The following is an 18136-nucleotide window of genomic DNA, read 5'->3' as shown; positions in this document are numbered from 1 at the left end:
TTTTTTCCGAAGAAATTCAGTCTTAATTCCAATCCACTCTTTTGCTCCCAAATTTTACGTTTGAACTTTCGGGACAAAAGTAAGTCCAGTCGGTGAAATTCATTTCTGAACTCTTAAACACGCGTTCGCTATATTCCTGTGTGCACTATTTTCCCCGAGTGTAAACTGCTCCAGTATTCCCACTGTTTCTAGATCGAAGGATGGCCTGACGTCAGTGCAGCAATAAAAGGCCTGCGGCCTGCAGAATAGGTAACGAATGAGCCTAGGCCCACTGCCGGGCTTTGTAGTCAAGAGAGAGAACGAACTGGCTAAAAGTTCAAAGGGCAGTTCTTTGGCCTGTCCATCTTTCCCCTTTTAAAGGTGCAGGTTCAATGCACGTGTTCACTTCCGTATTACGATTTCACCACGCTGTCAGTGTAGAGGCCCACGTTCCTCGTGATGTGACTGGGTTTGATGGACTTGCAATCAGCGGGGCCGCCGTAAGGGTGTTCAAACAGAGACAGTTCTGTCCTCTTTCCGTGCACTGTTATGAGGCAGGTGTTATAGTCGAGCAATGGCGATGACGGCTGCCTGGGAATGGGCAAGCTCAGCGTCAGTCTGGCGGCGGGCTTACTCTGCACGCCGTCCTTCTTGCGAATCACGCCAGGGGAGCCCGCTGGACCTTGGCCAACACCAATGACGGGGGAAGCCGTCTCCAGGCAGCCGCATTTCTGCTGGGGTTTCGACGGCTGCGTGGCTCCGTTGGACGCGGTGACGTCTTTCCCTCGGCCTTTCCTGGCGTTCCCAAACAAGAGGGTGAACGGGTTGAAGGTGCTGGCAACCAGCTTGCTCTGGAAGCCCAGCAGCTTTGGGACGGGGCCCGTTTCCGCTGGCTGCGTGGCCTGGTAGGAGCCAAAGCGAGGGGCTGAAGAGTAGGCCGACTTCACGTCCAGCGAGAAAGAGCGCTTCAAGCAGCTGGCGTGCGACGTTCGCTCCGGCGAGAGGCGGAGGTCCATAAGCCCGCGCTGCAAGTCTGCCATCTCTGGTGGGCCTTTCTCCAAATTCCTGGGAAAGCTGCCCGCATCATTGCCAGTCCCTTTATCGAGGAGGCCCGGATGTTGTCCTTCGTTGATCTGGGTGGAAAAATGAGGGGCAAATGTTTCTATCTCTTCATCGGACTCTTCACAAGTCTCAGGCTGGGAAGTTTCTTCTTCTGCTGGGCTGTTATCCGGGGGAAGGAGGCTTAGCTTTGAGTGGGCTGAAGCCTGGATATGGTGGATGCTCTTCTCATATTCCACTAACTGACCCAGGAAGTTGAAGTTGGGAGATATCGACGGCCTTCGATCTTTTACAAACCTGATTGAGGCAAACGATATTCAAGACAATTACAAACAAAAAAGGCAATAAAAACCGACTAGGCCCCAGCACTCAGGCCTTCAAAACTGGGAGGTGTGCTCCAGGGCTCCCATCCGTGACCTTTAACCCCTACTAGTTGGTGCAGTGGTCTGGATTTTGGGGAAGCGGTTATCTTGCCTCTGACACCCTTCACTATCCATCAGCCTGGTCGTGCTTATTGTCACGTGGGTGAGGACATGGAGAGCACGACGCAAGTTGGCTTTGAGGGCAGAATGCTGAATGTTTGAGGGTGGGGAATTGGGGACCAGGCAGAGAGGTACCAATCAGCCAACCGAGCTTTAGGAACAATAAAAACAAAGGAGTGCAGTTCAGCCTCTGAGGCCTATTCCACCATTCAATTTTCATTCAACCCTTTAACAAAGATAATCTGTCAAACTCAGTCATGCAAGTCCCACCACCCATCTATTGGGAGAGCATTCCAGATTTCAACTATTCTTTTTGCAAGGAAGCGCTGCCTGAATTCCCTCCTGATTATCTTTTCACTTCCCTCTCCCTCCCTCTACTTGTTTCTCCATCTCTCTTAACTATTTTCCCCTCTGTTTCTCATTCCCCCTCACGGGGGTGGCGCGGTGGCACAGTGGTTAGCACTGCTGTCTCACAGCGCCAGGCACCCGGGTTTGATTCCCGGCTTGGGGGTCACTGTCTGTGTGAAGGTTGCACATTCTCCCCGTGTCTGCGTGGGTTTCCTCCGGGGGCTCCGGTTTCCTCCCACTGTCCGAAAGACGTGCAGATTAGGGTGCATTGGCTGTGCTAAATTCTCCCTCAGTGTACCCGAACAGGCGCCGGAGTGTGGCGACTGGGGGATTTTCACAGTAACTTCATTGCAGTAAGCCTACTTGTCACACTAATAAATAAACTTCAAACTATGTGCCTCTCCATTGCGCTCCCTATCTCACCATTGTTTCTTTTCTCTATCTTTCCTGTTGAATCTGTGTCCCTATCTCTCTCTCTCTCTGTCTTGTCCTCACACTTTTCTCTCTCCCTCTCTCTTGGTCACTCCTCTCTCTCTCTCCACATCTCCCTCTCTAGTACAATCTCAGCGTTGTTTCTCAACCGATTTTCAGTTAACTTTTGGAAACCTGATCTGATGCAGACTGGACGAGCTTCACACACTCTCCTTGTCTCCCAGAATCTAAACCTATGTTTGCTATCTCATTTCATCAAATCTCCCGGAACATGGTCCTGTACCTGTATGCATCGTCCAAAGAGAAATCCATTGTCCTCATGATATAAGCGATCGCAATCGCTGCAGATCGTGAGATCCCAGCCAAGCAATGAACCAAAACCCTGGACTTCATTGACCTCACCGTATCTGCATGAAACAGAAAGAAACAAGACATTAATTCAGAAAGGAAGAACCAACTTTTGCTTGTCAAACAACTGTTTTTGGTGCTATTGGGTAAGAGAGAGAGAGACATGGGTGGCACAGTGGTTAGCACTGCTGCCTCACAGCGCCAGGGATCCGGGTTTGATTCCAGCCTTGGGTGACTGTCTGTGTGGAGTTTGCACATTCTCCCCACGTCTATGTGGGCTTTCTCCGGGTGCTCCGGTTTCCTCCCACAGTCCAAAGATGTGCAGGTTAGGTGGAGTGGCCATGCTAAATTGTACATTAGTGTTCAAAAATATGTAGCTTAGGTGGATTGGCCATGCTAAATTGTCCCTTAGTTTTCAAAGATGTGCAGATTAGATGGATTGGCCATGCTAAATTGCCCTTCAGTGTCAGGCGGGACTAGAAGGATCAATTCACGGGCTTACGGGGAGGGGAGAGAGGGCCTGGGTGGGATTGTTATTGGTACATGCCTGATGGGCCGAATGGCCTCCTTCTGCACTGTAGGAATTCTATGATTCAATCTTGGTCGACACACTGGTCTATTTCTCTACTCATCTTTGGAAAGCGCTGTGGGACCTTTCCTTTAGGGCACTGGGTGGACCTGTAAAACCTATGGCTCCAAGGATGTTTGTGGACCTTGTCTGCTGATGTCATCGGTTAAAGAGACTCGCTGCAGGTGCGCCCTCGGAGGACGTGGGGGGGGGGGGGTGGGGGGGCGCTGTGGTGAGGGTGCGAGAATTGGTCATGTCACTATTCAGGGAGGGGGAGGAAGTATTTCTGACAGGGCACAGCTCTGATACCCTCCAGCACTGAACTGTTGGTTGACACTCGACCTCCAGAACCAGTCCGGAAGAACTTCCACCTGGGTGAACCATACGAGGGTAACTGTGGCATGGTACCCCAGAAAGATTCAGTTCCTTGAGAGGTACTGGAGGGATGTGGGGGGAAATGCAGAATAAGAATGAAAGCTTCTATTTATATAGCCCCTTTTAATATAGTCACCCCTATCTCAAGGTAGGAGCGGAACGGTGGCACAGTGGTTAGCACTGCTGCCTCACAGTGCCAGGGACCCGGGTTCGACTCCCAGCTTGGGTCACTGTCTGTGTGGAGTTTGCACATTCTCCCCGTGTCTGCGTGGGTTTCCTCCTGGTGCTCCGGTTTCCTCCCACAGTCCAAAGATGTGCGGTTTGGTGGATTGGCCATGCTAAATTGCCCCTTAGTGTCAGGAGGACTAGCTAGAGTAAATACATGGGGTTTTGGGGGTTAGGGCCTGGGTGGGATTGTGGTTGGTGCAGACTCGATGGGCCAAATGGCCTCCTTCTGCACTGTAAGATTCTATGAGTAGATCACATGGCCAATTGAGCCTGCTCTGCCATTCAATACCATCTTGGGCTTCTGCCCCATTTTCCCGCCTGCTCCCCTGATTCCCTGGGACACCAAAATTCTGTCTATTGGTGCAAACTTTAAATTTGAGCCATTGCTAGATCAAGTGTAATACCACTGGGCCATCGTCTCCCCTTTGTGGGGATACAAAAGTCTGAGGTCACGTACCAACCGACTCAAGAACAGCTTTTGAATGGACCTTCTGGAACAAGCTGCCAGAGGTAGTAGTGGAGGCGGGTACAATTTTGTCTTTTAAAAAGTATTTAAAAGTTACATGGGTAAGATGGGTATAGAGGGATAAGGGACAAATGGGGGCAATTGGGACTAGCTTAGGAGTTTAAAAAAAAGGGTGGCATGGACAAGTTGGGTCGAAGGGCCTGTTTCCATGCTATAAACCTCTATGACTCTAAGAGTAAGTCAGCGAGCACAGGGGTAATGGGTGGCCGGAACTTGGTACAAGTTGGAGGAGCAAACTGTGGTTTATGATACTTACTGATCCCAGGGTGGAGTACTAACTGTATAATTGTCCCCTGGACGGCACGGTAGCACAGTGGTTAGCACTGCTGCTTCACAGCTCCAGGGACCTGGGTTCGATTCCTGGCTTGGGTCACTGTCTGTGTGGAGTTTGCACATTCTCCCCAAGTCTGCGTGGGTTTCCTCTGGGTGCTCCGGTTTCCTCCCACAGTCCAAAGATGTGTGGGTTAGGTTGATTGGCCATGCTAAAAATTGCCCCTTAGTGTCCTGAGATGCGTAGGTTAGAGGGATTAGCGGGTAAATGTGTAGGGATATGGGAGTAGGGCCTGGGTGGGATTGTGGTCGGTGCAGACTCAATGGGCCAGATGGCTTCTTTCTGCACTGTAGGGTTTCTAGGATTCTATGTGTCTTAGTCTACCTTTCACACATCAGATGCATACCTATGAATTCCACAGACTTGTTCAGCCAAGGTAAGAGACTCTCACAGTAGCTGTCATTGACCGGAATCCGCAGGAAATGGCTGTCAGGGATGAAGGCAGGCTTTGGGCAGTTACTGCTCACGTTCAAGATGTGGGTGATCCCATTATGAACCATCAACTCCTGCGAGAGAAAGTCACACAGCAATCAAAAGCCGTCCACCATTCTGCACTGCCTTCTTCCTCCTATCACTGTTCATTTTTATTCATTCGTGGGACATGGGTGTCGCTGGCTGGGCCAGCATGTATTGCCCATCCCTAGTCGCCCGAGGGTAGTTGAGAGTCAACCACACATTGCTGTGGCTCTGGAGTCACATGTAGGCCAGACCGGGTAAGGACGGCAGATTTCCTTCCCTAAAGGGACATTAGTGAACCAGATGGGTTTTTCCAACAATCGACAATGGTTTCATGATCATCAGTCGATTCTTAATTCCAGGTATTTTTTGTTGAATTCAAATTCCACCATCGGCCATGGCGGGATTCGAACCCAGGTCCCCGGATCATTAGCTGGGTTTCTGGATTAATAGTCTCGCAAGAATACCACTGGACCATTGCCTCCCCTTTGTGGGGATACAAAAGTCTGAGGTCACGTACCAACCGACTCAAGAACAGCTTCTTCCCTGCTGCCATCGGATTTTTGAATGGACCCTACCTCACATTAAGTTGACCTTTCTCTACACCCTAGCTATGACTGTAACACTACATTCTGCATCATCTTTCCTTCTCTATGAACGGTATGCTTTGTCTGTATAGCGCACAAGAAACAATACTTTTCACTGTATACTAATATATGTGACAATAATAAATCAAATCAAATCAGATAGGGGGAATTATGGTGGGCGGGGCCGGGAGGGGGCGGGGGTGCGGTGAGGGGGTACCATGCAAACGTCCCTTGGGGTGAGCGTGGCCGGAAAATCCCGCCCACTGTCTTCACAGCCACTGCACAGTCGAACCAACACGGACTCTAAAGCGGCAGCTTAATCTTCTCAGCAAAGGTTCATGACAGCTGCTCCTCTAATCCCCAGAAGTGATGAAACAGAACTCCAGGATCTCCATAATCCAGCTTCAATCCCATTCCCAACCTGGTGATCCCCATTGGATGCCTCCCAGCAGACAACTGGCAGAATCCTGAAAGATTTTCGCCATTTCTCTGAAGATTCCACCAATCTTAGTTGGTGGGTGGCATGGTAGCACAGTGGTTAGCACTGCTGCTTCACAGCTCCAGGGACCTGGGTTCAATTCCCGGCTTGGGTCACTGTCTGTGTGGAGTTTGCACATTCTCGTCGTGTCTGCATGGGTTTCCTCCGGGTGCTCCGGTTTCCTCCCACAGTCCAAAGATCATAGAAATCATAGAAACCCTACAGTGCAGAAGGATGCCATTCGGCCCATCGAGTCTGCACCGACCCACAATCCCACCCAGGCCCTACGCCCACATATTTACCCACTAATCCCTCTAATCTACACATCCCAGGACTCTAAGGGGCAATTTTTAACCTGGCCAATCAACCTAACCCGCACATCTTTGGACTGTGGGAGGAAACCGGAGCACCCGGAGGAAACCCACGCAGACACGAGGAGAATGTGCAAACTCCACACAGACAGTGACCCAAGCCGGGAATCGAACCCGGGACCCTGGAGCTGTGAAGCAGCAGTGCTAACCACTGTGCTACCGTGCCGCCCTTAGGTTGATTGGCCATGCTAAAATTGCTCCTTAGTGTCCTGAGATGCGTAGGTTAGAGGGATTAGTGGGTAAAATATGTGGGGATATGGGGGTAGGGCCTGGGTGGGATTGTGGTCGGTGCAGACTCGATGGGCCAAATGGCTTCTTTCTGTACTGTAGGGTTTCTATGATTTCTGTGACTTCTTCTGCTGAGGTTCTGGGAGAAACACCCCCCCCCCTCCCTCCCACCCACCTCTTCCCCCACCCGGGAGGTTTTATTTTGTTTTGAAGGTGGGGTGGGGGGGCTGGTTTCTGATTCCACGCGAGGCTGATGGCACCAGGCTGATTCCGGGGATGGCGGGACTGATGTCTGAGGAGAGATTGACCAGGTTAGGATTGTTTTCACTGGAGTGCAGACGAATGAGGGGGGCGGGGAATCTCATAGAGGCTTATAAAATTCTAACAGGACTAGACAGGGTAGATGCAGGGAGGATATTCTCGATGGTGGGGGGAGTTCACCACACAAACCAGCCTCCCATCCATTGACTCTGTCTGCACTTCCCGCTGCCTCGGCAAAGCAGCCAGCATAATTAAGGATCCCACGCGCCCCGGACATTCTCTCTTCCACCTTCTTCCGTTGGGAAAAAGATACAAAAGTCTGAGGTCACATACCAACCGACTCAAGAACAGCTTCTTCCCTGCTGCCGTCAGACTTTTGAATGGACCTACCTTGCATTGAGTTGATCTTTCTCTACACCCTAGCTATGACTGTAACACTACATTCTGCACCCTCTCCTTTCCTTCTCTATTTCTGTATAGCGCGCAAGAAACAATACTTTTCACTGTATGTTAATACATGTGACAATAATAAATCAAATCAAGTCAAATCAAATCGAAACCAGGGGTCACAGTCTGAGGATTCAGGGTAGACCATTTAGGACGGAGGTGAGGAGACATTTCTTCACCCAAAGAGTGGTGAGCCTGTGGAATTCATTACCACAGGAAGTAGTTGATGCCAAAACATTGAATGTATTCAAGAGGCAGCTGGATATAGCACTTGGGGGCGAATGGGATCAAAGGTTATGGGGAGAAAGCAGGATTAGGCTATTGAGTTGGATGATCAGCCATGATCGTAATGAACGGCGGAGCAGGCTCGAAGGGCCGAATGGCCTCCTCCTGCTCCTATCTTCTATGTTTCTATGTTGTCAGCCTGACCCTTCTAACTTTAAGCTGGACCAACCTTATTCAGAACATCATTCTGGGAGCCCAGGTAGACGTAGGGAAGGATCTGAGTGGGTCCCGAGTCACAGGTGGAGAGACACGGCTGTGAGATACTGCTGGGCAGAGAGCTACTTGACTTCCCTTCGCACAAGCTGGGAAAGCAGGAAGAAAATTCCGCAAAACCCCCTGCAAAGAGAAAAGGATCACAGGAATAATTTTTATTATTTATTAGTCACAGGTACGCTTACATTAACACTGCAATGAAGTTACTGTGAAAATCCCCGAGTCGCCACACTCCGGCGCCTGTTGGGGTACACTGAGGGAGAATTTAGCACGGCCAATGCATCTAACCAGCACGTCTTTCGGACTGTGGGAGGAAACTGAAGCACCCGGAGGAAACCCACCCAGACACGGGGAGAACGTACAGACTCCACACAGACAGTGTCCCAAGCTGGGAATCGAACCCGGGTCCCTGGCGCTGTAAGGCAGCAGTGCTAATCACTGTGCCACCGTGCAGTAGGGTAAGGTGGAGAGTAAGTAATACCATACACACGCACAAACCAAGACTCCTTCATAACCATCCATCCGTATAGAATTACAAATTCTTCACCCAATGTTCTGGGGACCCGGGTTCAAATCCTGCTACAGCAGCTGGTGGAATTTGAATTCAATAAAAAAAATCTGGAATTACGAATCTACAGATGACCATGAAACCATTGTCGATTGTTGGAAAAACCCATCCGGTTCACTAAAGAATTACAAATACCATCCCAAATTTGTCACTGGAGATATTAGCCCCTTGCTAGGGTACAGTTCAGTGGGTGCCATGGAGCCTCGTTACACCCCCTCCAGGATGGTCATCCTTTTATTATTTATTCTTTAGGAACAGGAGATGGCCATTCAGCCCCTCGAGCCTGTTCTGCCATTCAATGAGATCATGGCTGATCTGTGGCCAAGCTCCATATGTCTGTCTTTGGCCCATATCCCTTAATACCTTTGCTTCATGGGATGTGGCCAGCATTTGTTGCCCATCTCTAATTGCCCTCGAACTGAGTGGCTCACTCGGCCATTTCAGGCAACAGTTGAGAGTCAACCACATTGCTGTGGGTCTGGAGTAATGTGTAGGCCAGACCGGGTCAGAATGGTAGATTTTCTTCCCTAAAGGGACATTAGTGACCCAGATGGGTTTTTCCGACAATCGATGACAGTTGTGATAAAATTCACCGTTTGAATTTAAATTCCACAATTTGCTATGGTGGGGTTTGAACCCATGTCCTCAGAGTCAACCACACTGTTGTGGGTAACCTGTAGGCCAGGTTGGGTAAGGATGGCAGATTTCCTCCCCTAAAGGACACTGGTAAACATGGTCATCATTACTGACAACACCAGGTTAAAGTCCAACAGGTTTATTTGGTAGCAAATACCATAAGCTTTCGTATGGTATTTTTTGGTATTTTGGTATTTGCTACCAAATAAACCTGTTGGACTTTAACCTGGTGTTGTGAGACTTCTTACTGTGTTTACCCCAGTCCAACGCCGGCATCTCCACATCATCATTACTGATACAGGAGATCTTCTGTTGGAGGGGGGGTGGTGGAGTTCATGAGAAGATATTGCTGATAGTAACCTTTTTCATCCAGGTATCGTGCATCCAGTCAGTGCAGACTCAATGGGCCGAATGGCCTCTTCAGCACTGCAGGGATTCTATGATTCTATTCAACTTTTAAAAAATTCATTCGTAGGACACGGACATCGTTGGCTGGCTATTATTTATTACCCATCCCTAGTTGCCCGAGGGCAGTACAGAGTCAACCACCTTGCTGTGGCTCTGGAGTCACCTGTAGGCCAGACCGGGTAAAGACGACTGATTTCCTTCCCTAAAGGGACATTAGTGAACCGGATAGGTTTTTCCAACAATCGACAATGGTTTCATGGTCATCTGTAGATTCTTAATTCCAGATTTTCTTTATTGAATTCAAATTCCACCAGCTGCCGTAGCAGGATTTGAACCCAGGTCCCCAGAACATTAACTGAGTTTCTGGATTAATAGTCTAGCGATAATACCATGAGGCCTTCCCCTGAATGTAAATTCCCCACCTGCCATGGTGGGATGTGACCTCATGTTCTCTGGATTATTAATTGACAGTAAGAAGTCTCACATCACCAGGTTATAGTCCAACAGGTTTATTTGGTAGCACAAGCTTTCGGAGCGCTGCCCCTTCATCAGGTGAGTAACACTCCGAAAGCTTGTGCTACCAAATAAACCTGTTGGACTTTAACCTGGTGATGTGAGACTTCTTACTGTGCCCACCCCCAGTCCAACGCCGGCATCTCCACATCATTGTTAATTAATGCCTCTGGGTTAGGAGTCCAGTGGCATAACCACAATGCTACCAGACCCAGTTGGCAGATACTAACAGTGAGACTTTTCCTTTGAATCATGCGCTGTACCTTTAAGAAAATATACATTGTTGAACTGTTTCTCCAGTTTCTGCAGGAAGTTGGTGATGATGTCACTGGCCGGAGGAGCCTTTGCGTTCTCTGTTTCTTGATCATACAGCACCAGCTCCTTTGCGTCCAGATCCTTTATCTGAGGAGTAAGAAACAAGAGGGCTCAGGCGAAAGAGTTTTCTTTTTCTCTCTATGAACTTGCCCTGGTTCCCAACTGCATCCAACCCACCCCCATTCATGTTAGTCAGACATGTTCCTGGCGGTTTTATCACATGACCTCCTGCCTCCAACTGCCCTTCCCCCCACAACCTCATCACTTGGCACGTTCACCATCGCCTTCCCATGGCCAATCGGAAAGCGAACAGAGTCTAAATGGCGAGGGGTCTGGACAATAGAGGGAGAAGCTGTGCCCGTTGGTGGAAAGATCAAGACTGGCACACACTGATTGAAGGTGATTGACAAAAGAAATAACCACAACCTGAGGAGAAACTTTATTTTTTTACGCAGCAGGCAGGCTTGTAGAGGCTGAATGGCCTACTCCTTCTATTTTCTACGTTTCTATGAGTGGTTTGAATCTGGAATGCCCGAGAGTGCACGGTGGATGCAGATTCGATCCTGACTTTTAGAAGGGAATTCAATACGTTTCTGACGAGAAAATGTTTGCAGGAAATTGGGCGGGGGAGTGCGACTAACTACATTGCTCTGACAGAGAGCCAGCATGGTTTTGACAGGCTGAATGGCCTCCTTCTGTGCTCTGTCCATTCTATAATTCTGTCATTGCACAATTCATAGAATTCCTACAGTGCAGAAGGAGGCCATCTGGCACATCGAGTCAGCACTATCTCTTCAACAGAGTATCTTACCCAGGTCCATTCCCCGATTCCCGTAACCTTCATGCATTCACCCCGCTAATACCCCAACCTACACATCTTTGAACACTAAGGGACAATTTAGCATGGACAATCCACCCTAACCTACACATCTTTGGACACTAAGGGGCAATTTAGCATGGCCAATCCACCCTAACCTACACATCTTTGGACACTGATGGCAATTTAGCATGGCCAATCCACCTAACTTGCAATTCTTTGGACACTAAGGGGCATTTTAGCATGGCCAATCCACCTAACCTACACATCTCTGAACACTAAGGGACAATTTGGCATGGCCAATCCATGTAACCTGCACATCTTTGGTCACTAAGGGGCAATTTAGCATGGCCAATCCACTTAACCTGCACATATTTGGACATTAAGGATCAATTTAGCATGGCCAATCCACCTAGCCTGCACATCTTTGGGCACTATGGGGTAATTTAGCATGGCCAATCCACCTAACCTGCAATTCTTTGGACATTAATGGGCAATTTAGCATGGCCAATCCACCCAACCTGCACATCTTTGGACACTAAGGGGCAATTTAGCATGACCAATCCACCTAACCTACACATCTTTGGGCACTATGGGGCAATTTAGCATGGCCAATCCACCTAACCCGCACATCTTTGGACATTAAGGATCAATCTTGCATGGCCAATCCACCTAACCTACACATCTTGGGACACCAAAGGGCAATTTAGCATGGTCAATCCACCTACCCGCACATCCTTGCACACTAAGGGGCAATTTAGCATGGCCAATCCACCTAACCTGCACATCTTCGGAGTGTGAGGATAAACCAAGCACCCGGAGGAAACCCACGCAGACAGGGGGAGAATGTGCAAACTCCACACAGACAGTTACCCGAGCCTGGAATCCAACCCAGATCCCTGGTGCTGTGAGGATGACTCTTGTTTGCCTGTCAAAGTGTCTTTCTTTATACGACTGACAGATGAAAGTGTTCAACATGAATGGGAAACATTTCTTTAATGCCCGCCGGACGTTTTCTCCAGAGTCGCTGAAAGCAGTACGAGGAGATTGATCTTCAATTCCTGGAAACGCTGGAATATTGCCAACTCATTTAAACATCCTGCTCCATGCACGAATGTCAACAAAACAAAGGAGATAGTCATCAACTTCAGGAAGCGTAGTGGAGAACATGCCCCTGTCCACATCAATGGGGATGAAGTAGAAAGGGTCGAGAGCTTCAAGTTTTTAGGTGTCCAGATCACCAACAACCGTGGTCCCCGCCACACCAACACTATAGTTAAGAAAGTCCACCAACGTCTCTACTTTCTCAGAAGACTAAGGAAATTTGGCATGTCAGCTACGATTCTCACCAACTTTTACAGATGCACCATAGAAAGCATTCTTTCTGGTTGTACCACAGCTTGGTATGGCTCCTGCTCTGCCCAAGACCGTAAGAAACTACAAAGGGTCGTGAAGGTAGCCCACTCCGTCACGCAAGCCAGCCTCCCATCCACTGACTCTGTCTACACTTCCCACTGCCTTGGAAAAGCAGCCAGCATAATCAAGGATCCCATGCTCCCTTCTACCTTCTTCCGTTGGGAAAAAGATACAAAAATCTGAGGTCACGTACCAACCGACTCAAGAATAGCTCCTTCCCTGCTGCCGTCAGACTTTTGAATGGACCTATCTCGCATTACGTTGATCTTTCTCTACACCCTAGCTATGACTGTAACACTATATTCTGCACTCTCTCGTTTCCTTCTCTATGAACGGTATGCTTTGTCTGTATAGCACGCAAGAGACAATACTTTGCACTCTATACTACTAATACATGTGACAATAATAAATCAAATCAAATCAAAGAGGCAGACAGAGAAGAAGAATGGAAACAATAGGGAAGAAACATAGGAGAGAGAGGAAAATGGCCAGAACAAACCGTTATTGTTGGACTCGGCTGCTGGAGGTCCACGAGTGACTCTTTCTCAGTTGTGATCTCTGAGGCGCAGATGTTAACTGCATTCAGCACGTGAAGGATGTGATAGTCAGCAACAGGGCGACAGTCGACAACTAGCATCTTCTCCCTCTGGCCTTGCAACATGGCCGCCAGCCTATTGGCCCTGATGGCTTTCACTGGCTTCTTGTCTCCTGCCATTAGATTCTGGAGAAGAATGACCATTTGAAAAAAAATAAGTCATTCTTTTATTAATGATTTAACCTCCCCCAAGACCCCTTCTTCCCAACCAACTGCTCTCTCCCGAAGACCCTGACTCATCCTGCTCCATTTGTCACATATGGGCGAATTTTGGGGGAATCAGGGCGGGCGAGGGGCAGACCAGGGAAAGCTCCGTTGACCTCGGGCGGGGTTTTCCGGTTTTGGGATGAGCGCGGCCGGAAAATCCCGCCTGTTACATCTAGGCCTCGTGCATTGGCAGGCTATTTGATCGTGTGGGGCATCACCATCCCTAGAATCATAGAATCCCTGCAGTGCAGAAGGAGGCCATTTGGCCCATCGGGTCTGCACCAACTACAATTCCACCCAAGCCCTATCCCGGTGACTCCACATTTTTACCCTGTTACATTTACCCTGACGCAAAGGGGCAATTTAGCATGGCCAATCCACCTAACCTGCACATCTTTGGACACTAAGGGGCAATTTAGCATGGCCAATCCACCTAACCTGCACATCTTTGGACACTAAGGGGCAATTTAGCATGGCCAATCCACCTAACCTACACATCTTTGGACACTAAGGGACAATTTAGCATGGCCAATCCACCTAACCTACACATCTTTGGACACTAAGGGAAAATTTAGGAGAGCCAATCGACCTAACCTACACATCTTTGGAGTGTGGGAGGAAACCAGAACACCCGGAGGAAACCCACGCAGACACGGGGAGAATGGGATGGTTTGCTATATTAAAGGTGCTATATAAATGCAGCTTTCTACTGAAGATTCACCGACCATGCTGCACAAACTGTCAGCCGCCGATCAGGCGGTGACTGGGGAACGCTCCCAGCCGGCATGGGAAAACCACCGGCTTTTGATTGACGTGCGCTCTGGGACACTGCTGTCACAGGGAGTCCCAACACAAAACCCCCTTGTGGATATCACCCGGTGATGTCAAAGCGGGCCGAGGGGATTAACTCCCAGGCGAATGCCTTATTTAATACCTGAGCTTCCCTTGAGAATCACCAATGTTAACAAAACCGTAGACCAGGAAAATACAAGCTCTGGCACTCCAGATGTAAGAGATAATCCAACCATTATCTGTGGCTTTTGACTAAAAATTAAGTGAAGCTCAAACAAATAGAAAGAGAAACAAGCTCAACACTCTAGTAATGGTGAAGGTTGCTTTTCCAGACTCTCATGAGCTGTGCCATCTCTCCTGAACATGATTCACTGTGGCTCAATGGGTAACCCTCTCACCTCCGAGGCAGAAGCTCAAATCCCACTCTGTAGTGAGCTGAGAACTCCCAGTGCAGTACTGCGGGAGCACTGCACTGTTGGTGGTGCCAATTTTTGCGATGCGATATTAAACTATAGCGCCCTCTCAGGTGGGAGTAAAAATTCCACGGCATTATTTTGAAGAAAAGCAGGATGGTTCTTTCCCCCCACCCCCGGTATCTGTTAACAAACCATCCAGTGCGCAGGTGCTGTGGTGACGTCGATACCTATATATTCTTCGCTGTGTATCATTCTGCATGGAATGATTATGCCTCAGTTGGATTGCGTTATACTCCAGAAACGTCCTTGTCTCTCTCTCTCTCTCTCTCTCTCTCCCCCCCGCCCCCGCCTCCCATGTCTCTTCACAAGAATCTCCTCGGAGATCAAGATTCTCCTGTTATGTAGCTCTGTCCAAAACAAAGCCCGGTCCATCACGTAAACCAGCCTCCCATCCACTGACTCTGTCTACACTTCCCGCTGCCTCGGCAAAGCAGCCAGCATAATCAAGGACCCCACGCGCCCCAGACACACTCTCTTCCACCTTCTTCCGTCGGGAAAAAGATACAAAAGTCTGAGGTCACGTACCAACCCACTCAAGAACAGCTTCTTCCCTGCTGCCATCAGACTTTTGAATGGACCCCCCTTGCAATAAGCTGATCTTTCTCTACACCCTAGCTATGACTGTAACATTACGTTCTGCACCCTTTCCTTTCCTTGTCCCCTATGTACTCAATGAACGGTATGCTTTGTCAGTACAGCGCACAAGAAACAATACTTTTTATGTATCCCAATACATTTGACAATAAATCAAATCAAAAACATTCTTAAAGAAAAAGTTTTTTAATGAATCATGGAAATGTACAGTACAGTGGAGGCCATTCGGCCAATCGTCTCTGTACTGGCTGGAAATGAACTATCCAGTCTCATTAAGTCTCCATGATTTATAATCGCTCAATTCATCAACAAAAATCTTTAAGCAGACTGGCCTGGATTTTTACATATCTGAAAATTCTGCACAGAATTTGCCCACCACACTCTATCAGGGTTAAACACTTTCATCTTGCTCCCGTTCGCTTTCTTCATGCTTCTAATATCTTTTTTCTCCAACTGTTTCTCTTTATTTTCCCCCTCCTAAAATGCTGTTTGGTCGATGGCTTCAACCAGCCCCTTGTGGTCACCGGTTCTACACTTACAAACGGAAGCATTTATTTAACAGCTTTCATGGCAACCCAAAGCACTTTGCAACCACTGGAAGTATTTCTGAAGAAACTTGGTAAGCAAATTGCACGCAGCAAGCTCTCTGAAGCAGCACTGTAATAATGGCCAGGTGATCTGATTCAGTGATCGTCATCGAATCATAGAATCCCGATGGTGCAGAAGGAGGCCATTTGGCCCATCAAGTCTGCACTGACTCTCCGACAGAGCATTTTACCCAGGGCCTATCCCCATAATCCCAAGTATTTACTTCGTTAATCCATCTAACCTGCACATCTTTGGACACTAAGGGACAATTTAACGTGGCCAATCCACCTAATCGGCAAGTCTTTGGACATTAAGGGGCAATTAAGCATGGCCAATTTACCTAACCTGCACATCTCTGGACACTAAGGGGCAATTAGGCATGGCCAATCCACCTAACATGCACATCTCTGGACACTAAGGGGCAATTTATCATGGCCAATCCACCTAACCCACACATCTTTGGACACTAAGGGGCAATTTATCATGGCCAATCCACCTAACCCACACATCTTTGGACACTAAGGGGCAATTTATCATGGCCAATCCACCTAACCTGCACATCTCTTTACACTAAGGGGCAATTTAGCATGATCAATCCACCTAACCTTGTGACCCGAGGCCAGAATCGAACCTGGGTCCCTGGCATTGTGGACAATAGCTATTGGCCATGACACTGCCAGAACTCAACACCCCTCTCCCATCCCACCTCTTCGAAATAGTGGGCAGCAGATCACTTTCGTTCACCTGAGAGGACAGATGGGGGTCTCGGGCTAACATCGCAAGGGATCTCCCTTGGCATTGCACTGGAGCGTCAGCCTAGATTATGTGCTCAAATCAGATAATAATCCTTGCATAAGAAAAATTCCAATTTTCCCCTTCTGTGTTGGTGGCACTAAGTGGATGTTGCGCCCCCCCCCCCCCCCCCCCGATCCTCCCCCCCTTGATACCCATTCACCACTCATCCTTCTCAAACCCATGCACAATCTTTGATTACCCCTGTCGAATTTCCCCTGCTCTGTCATCTCCACACCAGTGAATCCAACCCTTTTCTTCCAAATCTGGCATCTTAACTACACGCTGACATAATCTCAGACCAATCTGTCATTTACCTTTTCCTCATCCTTTAAGACAGTGGGGTCCTCAACAACTCTGCTGGCAGCATTGTAGCAATGGTCCAACCAAGATTCACCATCGAGCCCCCTTTTGCTTGTGTGTTCAGTCAATCCCCACTGCCCCCCGCCCCCCCCCAACCCCGCCCCCCACCTCTCAATAAACTAAGCAAGATCCACTACTTCTGTATTGCTTGTCCCACCTTTTAATGGTTTAGGGGGGCGGCAAATGTTTTAAGCTATCTCCTGCAGCGAAGGGGATAACGTCTCTGAAAACAAAACAAGACTTTGCAAAATCCAAGTCTCACCTCAGTTGCCCCAAGGCAACCTCGGAGGTATCTGGGCAAATGACATCAAATCGATTAAATATTTAAAACATGGAAACTGACTGCAGAGCTGATTTCACAGAAGGAGGGGGAGAAAAACGCTTTATGATTTGTGACTTCTGAAACCAAAAAGTTGTCACGATAAATAGATCATATATTTTGTTTAGAAAATGTAGCTGTTAGCTGCAAAAATGCATGCCTCCACTTCAATATTAGGACATTTTTTTTTGCACCTCGCATATCAATGCAATCTTAAAATTAATTCTTAGCAACATGTCACCATGGACAGAATTTTCCCCCGGCTATTCTACTGATGCATGTCCACACCTGGTAAGGGAATTACATTCTTTTTTGTTGTTGTTGCAAATATTATTAACCTACCTCTTGTATAAATTTCTCTTCTGTTTGCTGAGGTATTTTAAATTCTTGTTGTCGGCGGCGACATTGATGTATCCCAAGCGTTTGCAGGTAAGAGCGGGTCCCTTGCACCATGCACTCAGGATGCACACACATATACACTCTCTCTCTCTCTCCGTGTCTCTGTAATAGCTTCGATCTCTCTCCCCCCCCCCCCCCCCTCTCTGAACACAATGAGGTAATGCGGTTAAAAATAGTTCAGGTACAGCAAATATGTCATCTCTAACCAATGGCAGGCTTTCGCCTTGTGTTGTTTTTTTTCTCTCCGAACTGATGTCAGGGGTTTTTTAGACATGTCGAGTTCTCTCTCTCTGGGACATGCAGAGAGACATGGATTCAAAAGACAATCCATCAGAT

General features: G+C 48.3%; 1 protein-coding gene across 1 annotated transcript; it reads right to left on the bottom strand.

Moving 5' to 3' along the window:
* Positions 1-392: 392 nt before the first annotated feature.
* On the bottom strand, positions 393-17854 carry LOC144489232 (dual specificity protein phosphatase 8-like). The gene is made up of 7 exons (XM_078207073.1): positions 17744-17854; positions 13175-13396; positions 10391-10529; positions 7959-8125; positions 5023-5182; positions 2584-2707; positions 393-1335 (listed from the first exon to the last, which is right to left on the bottom strand). Exons 1-7 carry the CDS (start codon positions 17852-17854, stop codon positions 393-395), a joined length of 1866 nt encoding a protein of 621 aa, XP_078063199.1.
* Between the last annotated feature and the right edge of the window lie 282 nt (positions 17855-18136).

Source organism: Mustelus asterias, unplaced genomic scaffold (assembly GCF_964213995.1).
Source record: "Mustelus asterias unplaced genomic scaffold, sMusAst1.hap1.1 HAP1_SCAFFOLD_2034, whole genome shotgun sequence".
In the NCBI taxonomy this organism is placed as follows: domain Eukaryota; kingdom Metazoa; phylum Chordata; class Chondrichthyes; order Carcharhiniformes; family Triakidae; genus Mustelus; species Mustelus asterias.
The sequence above is the reverse complement of the archived record's forward strand: the minus strand, read 5'-3'. Positions and strand labels throughout refer to the sequence as shown.

Excerpts from the sequence above, each read along its gene's own strand:
- LOC144489232 (XM_078207073.1), bottom strand. The coding sequence starts at position 17,854 with ATGGTGCAAGGGACCCGCTCTTACCTGCAAACGCTTGGGATACATCAA. Across the intron at positions 10,530-13,174 it reads AGCCGAGTCCAACAATAACG|ATAAAGGATCTGGACGCAAA; the intron begins GTTTGTTCTGGC and ends CTTACTCCTCAG. Across the intron at positions 2,708-5,022 it reads CAAGTCTGTGGAATTCATAG|ATACGGTGAGGTCAATGAAG; the intron begins GTATGCATCTGA and ends TGTTTCATGCAG.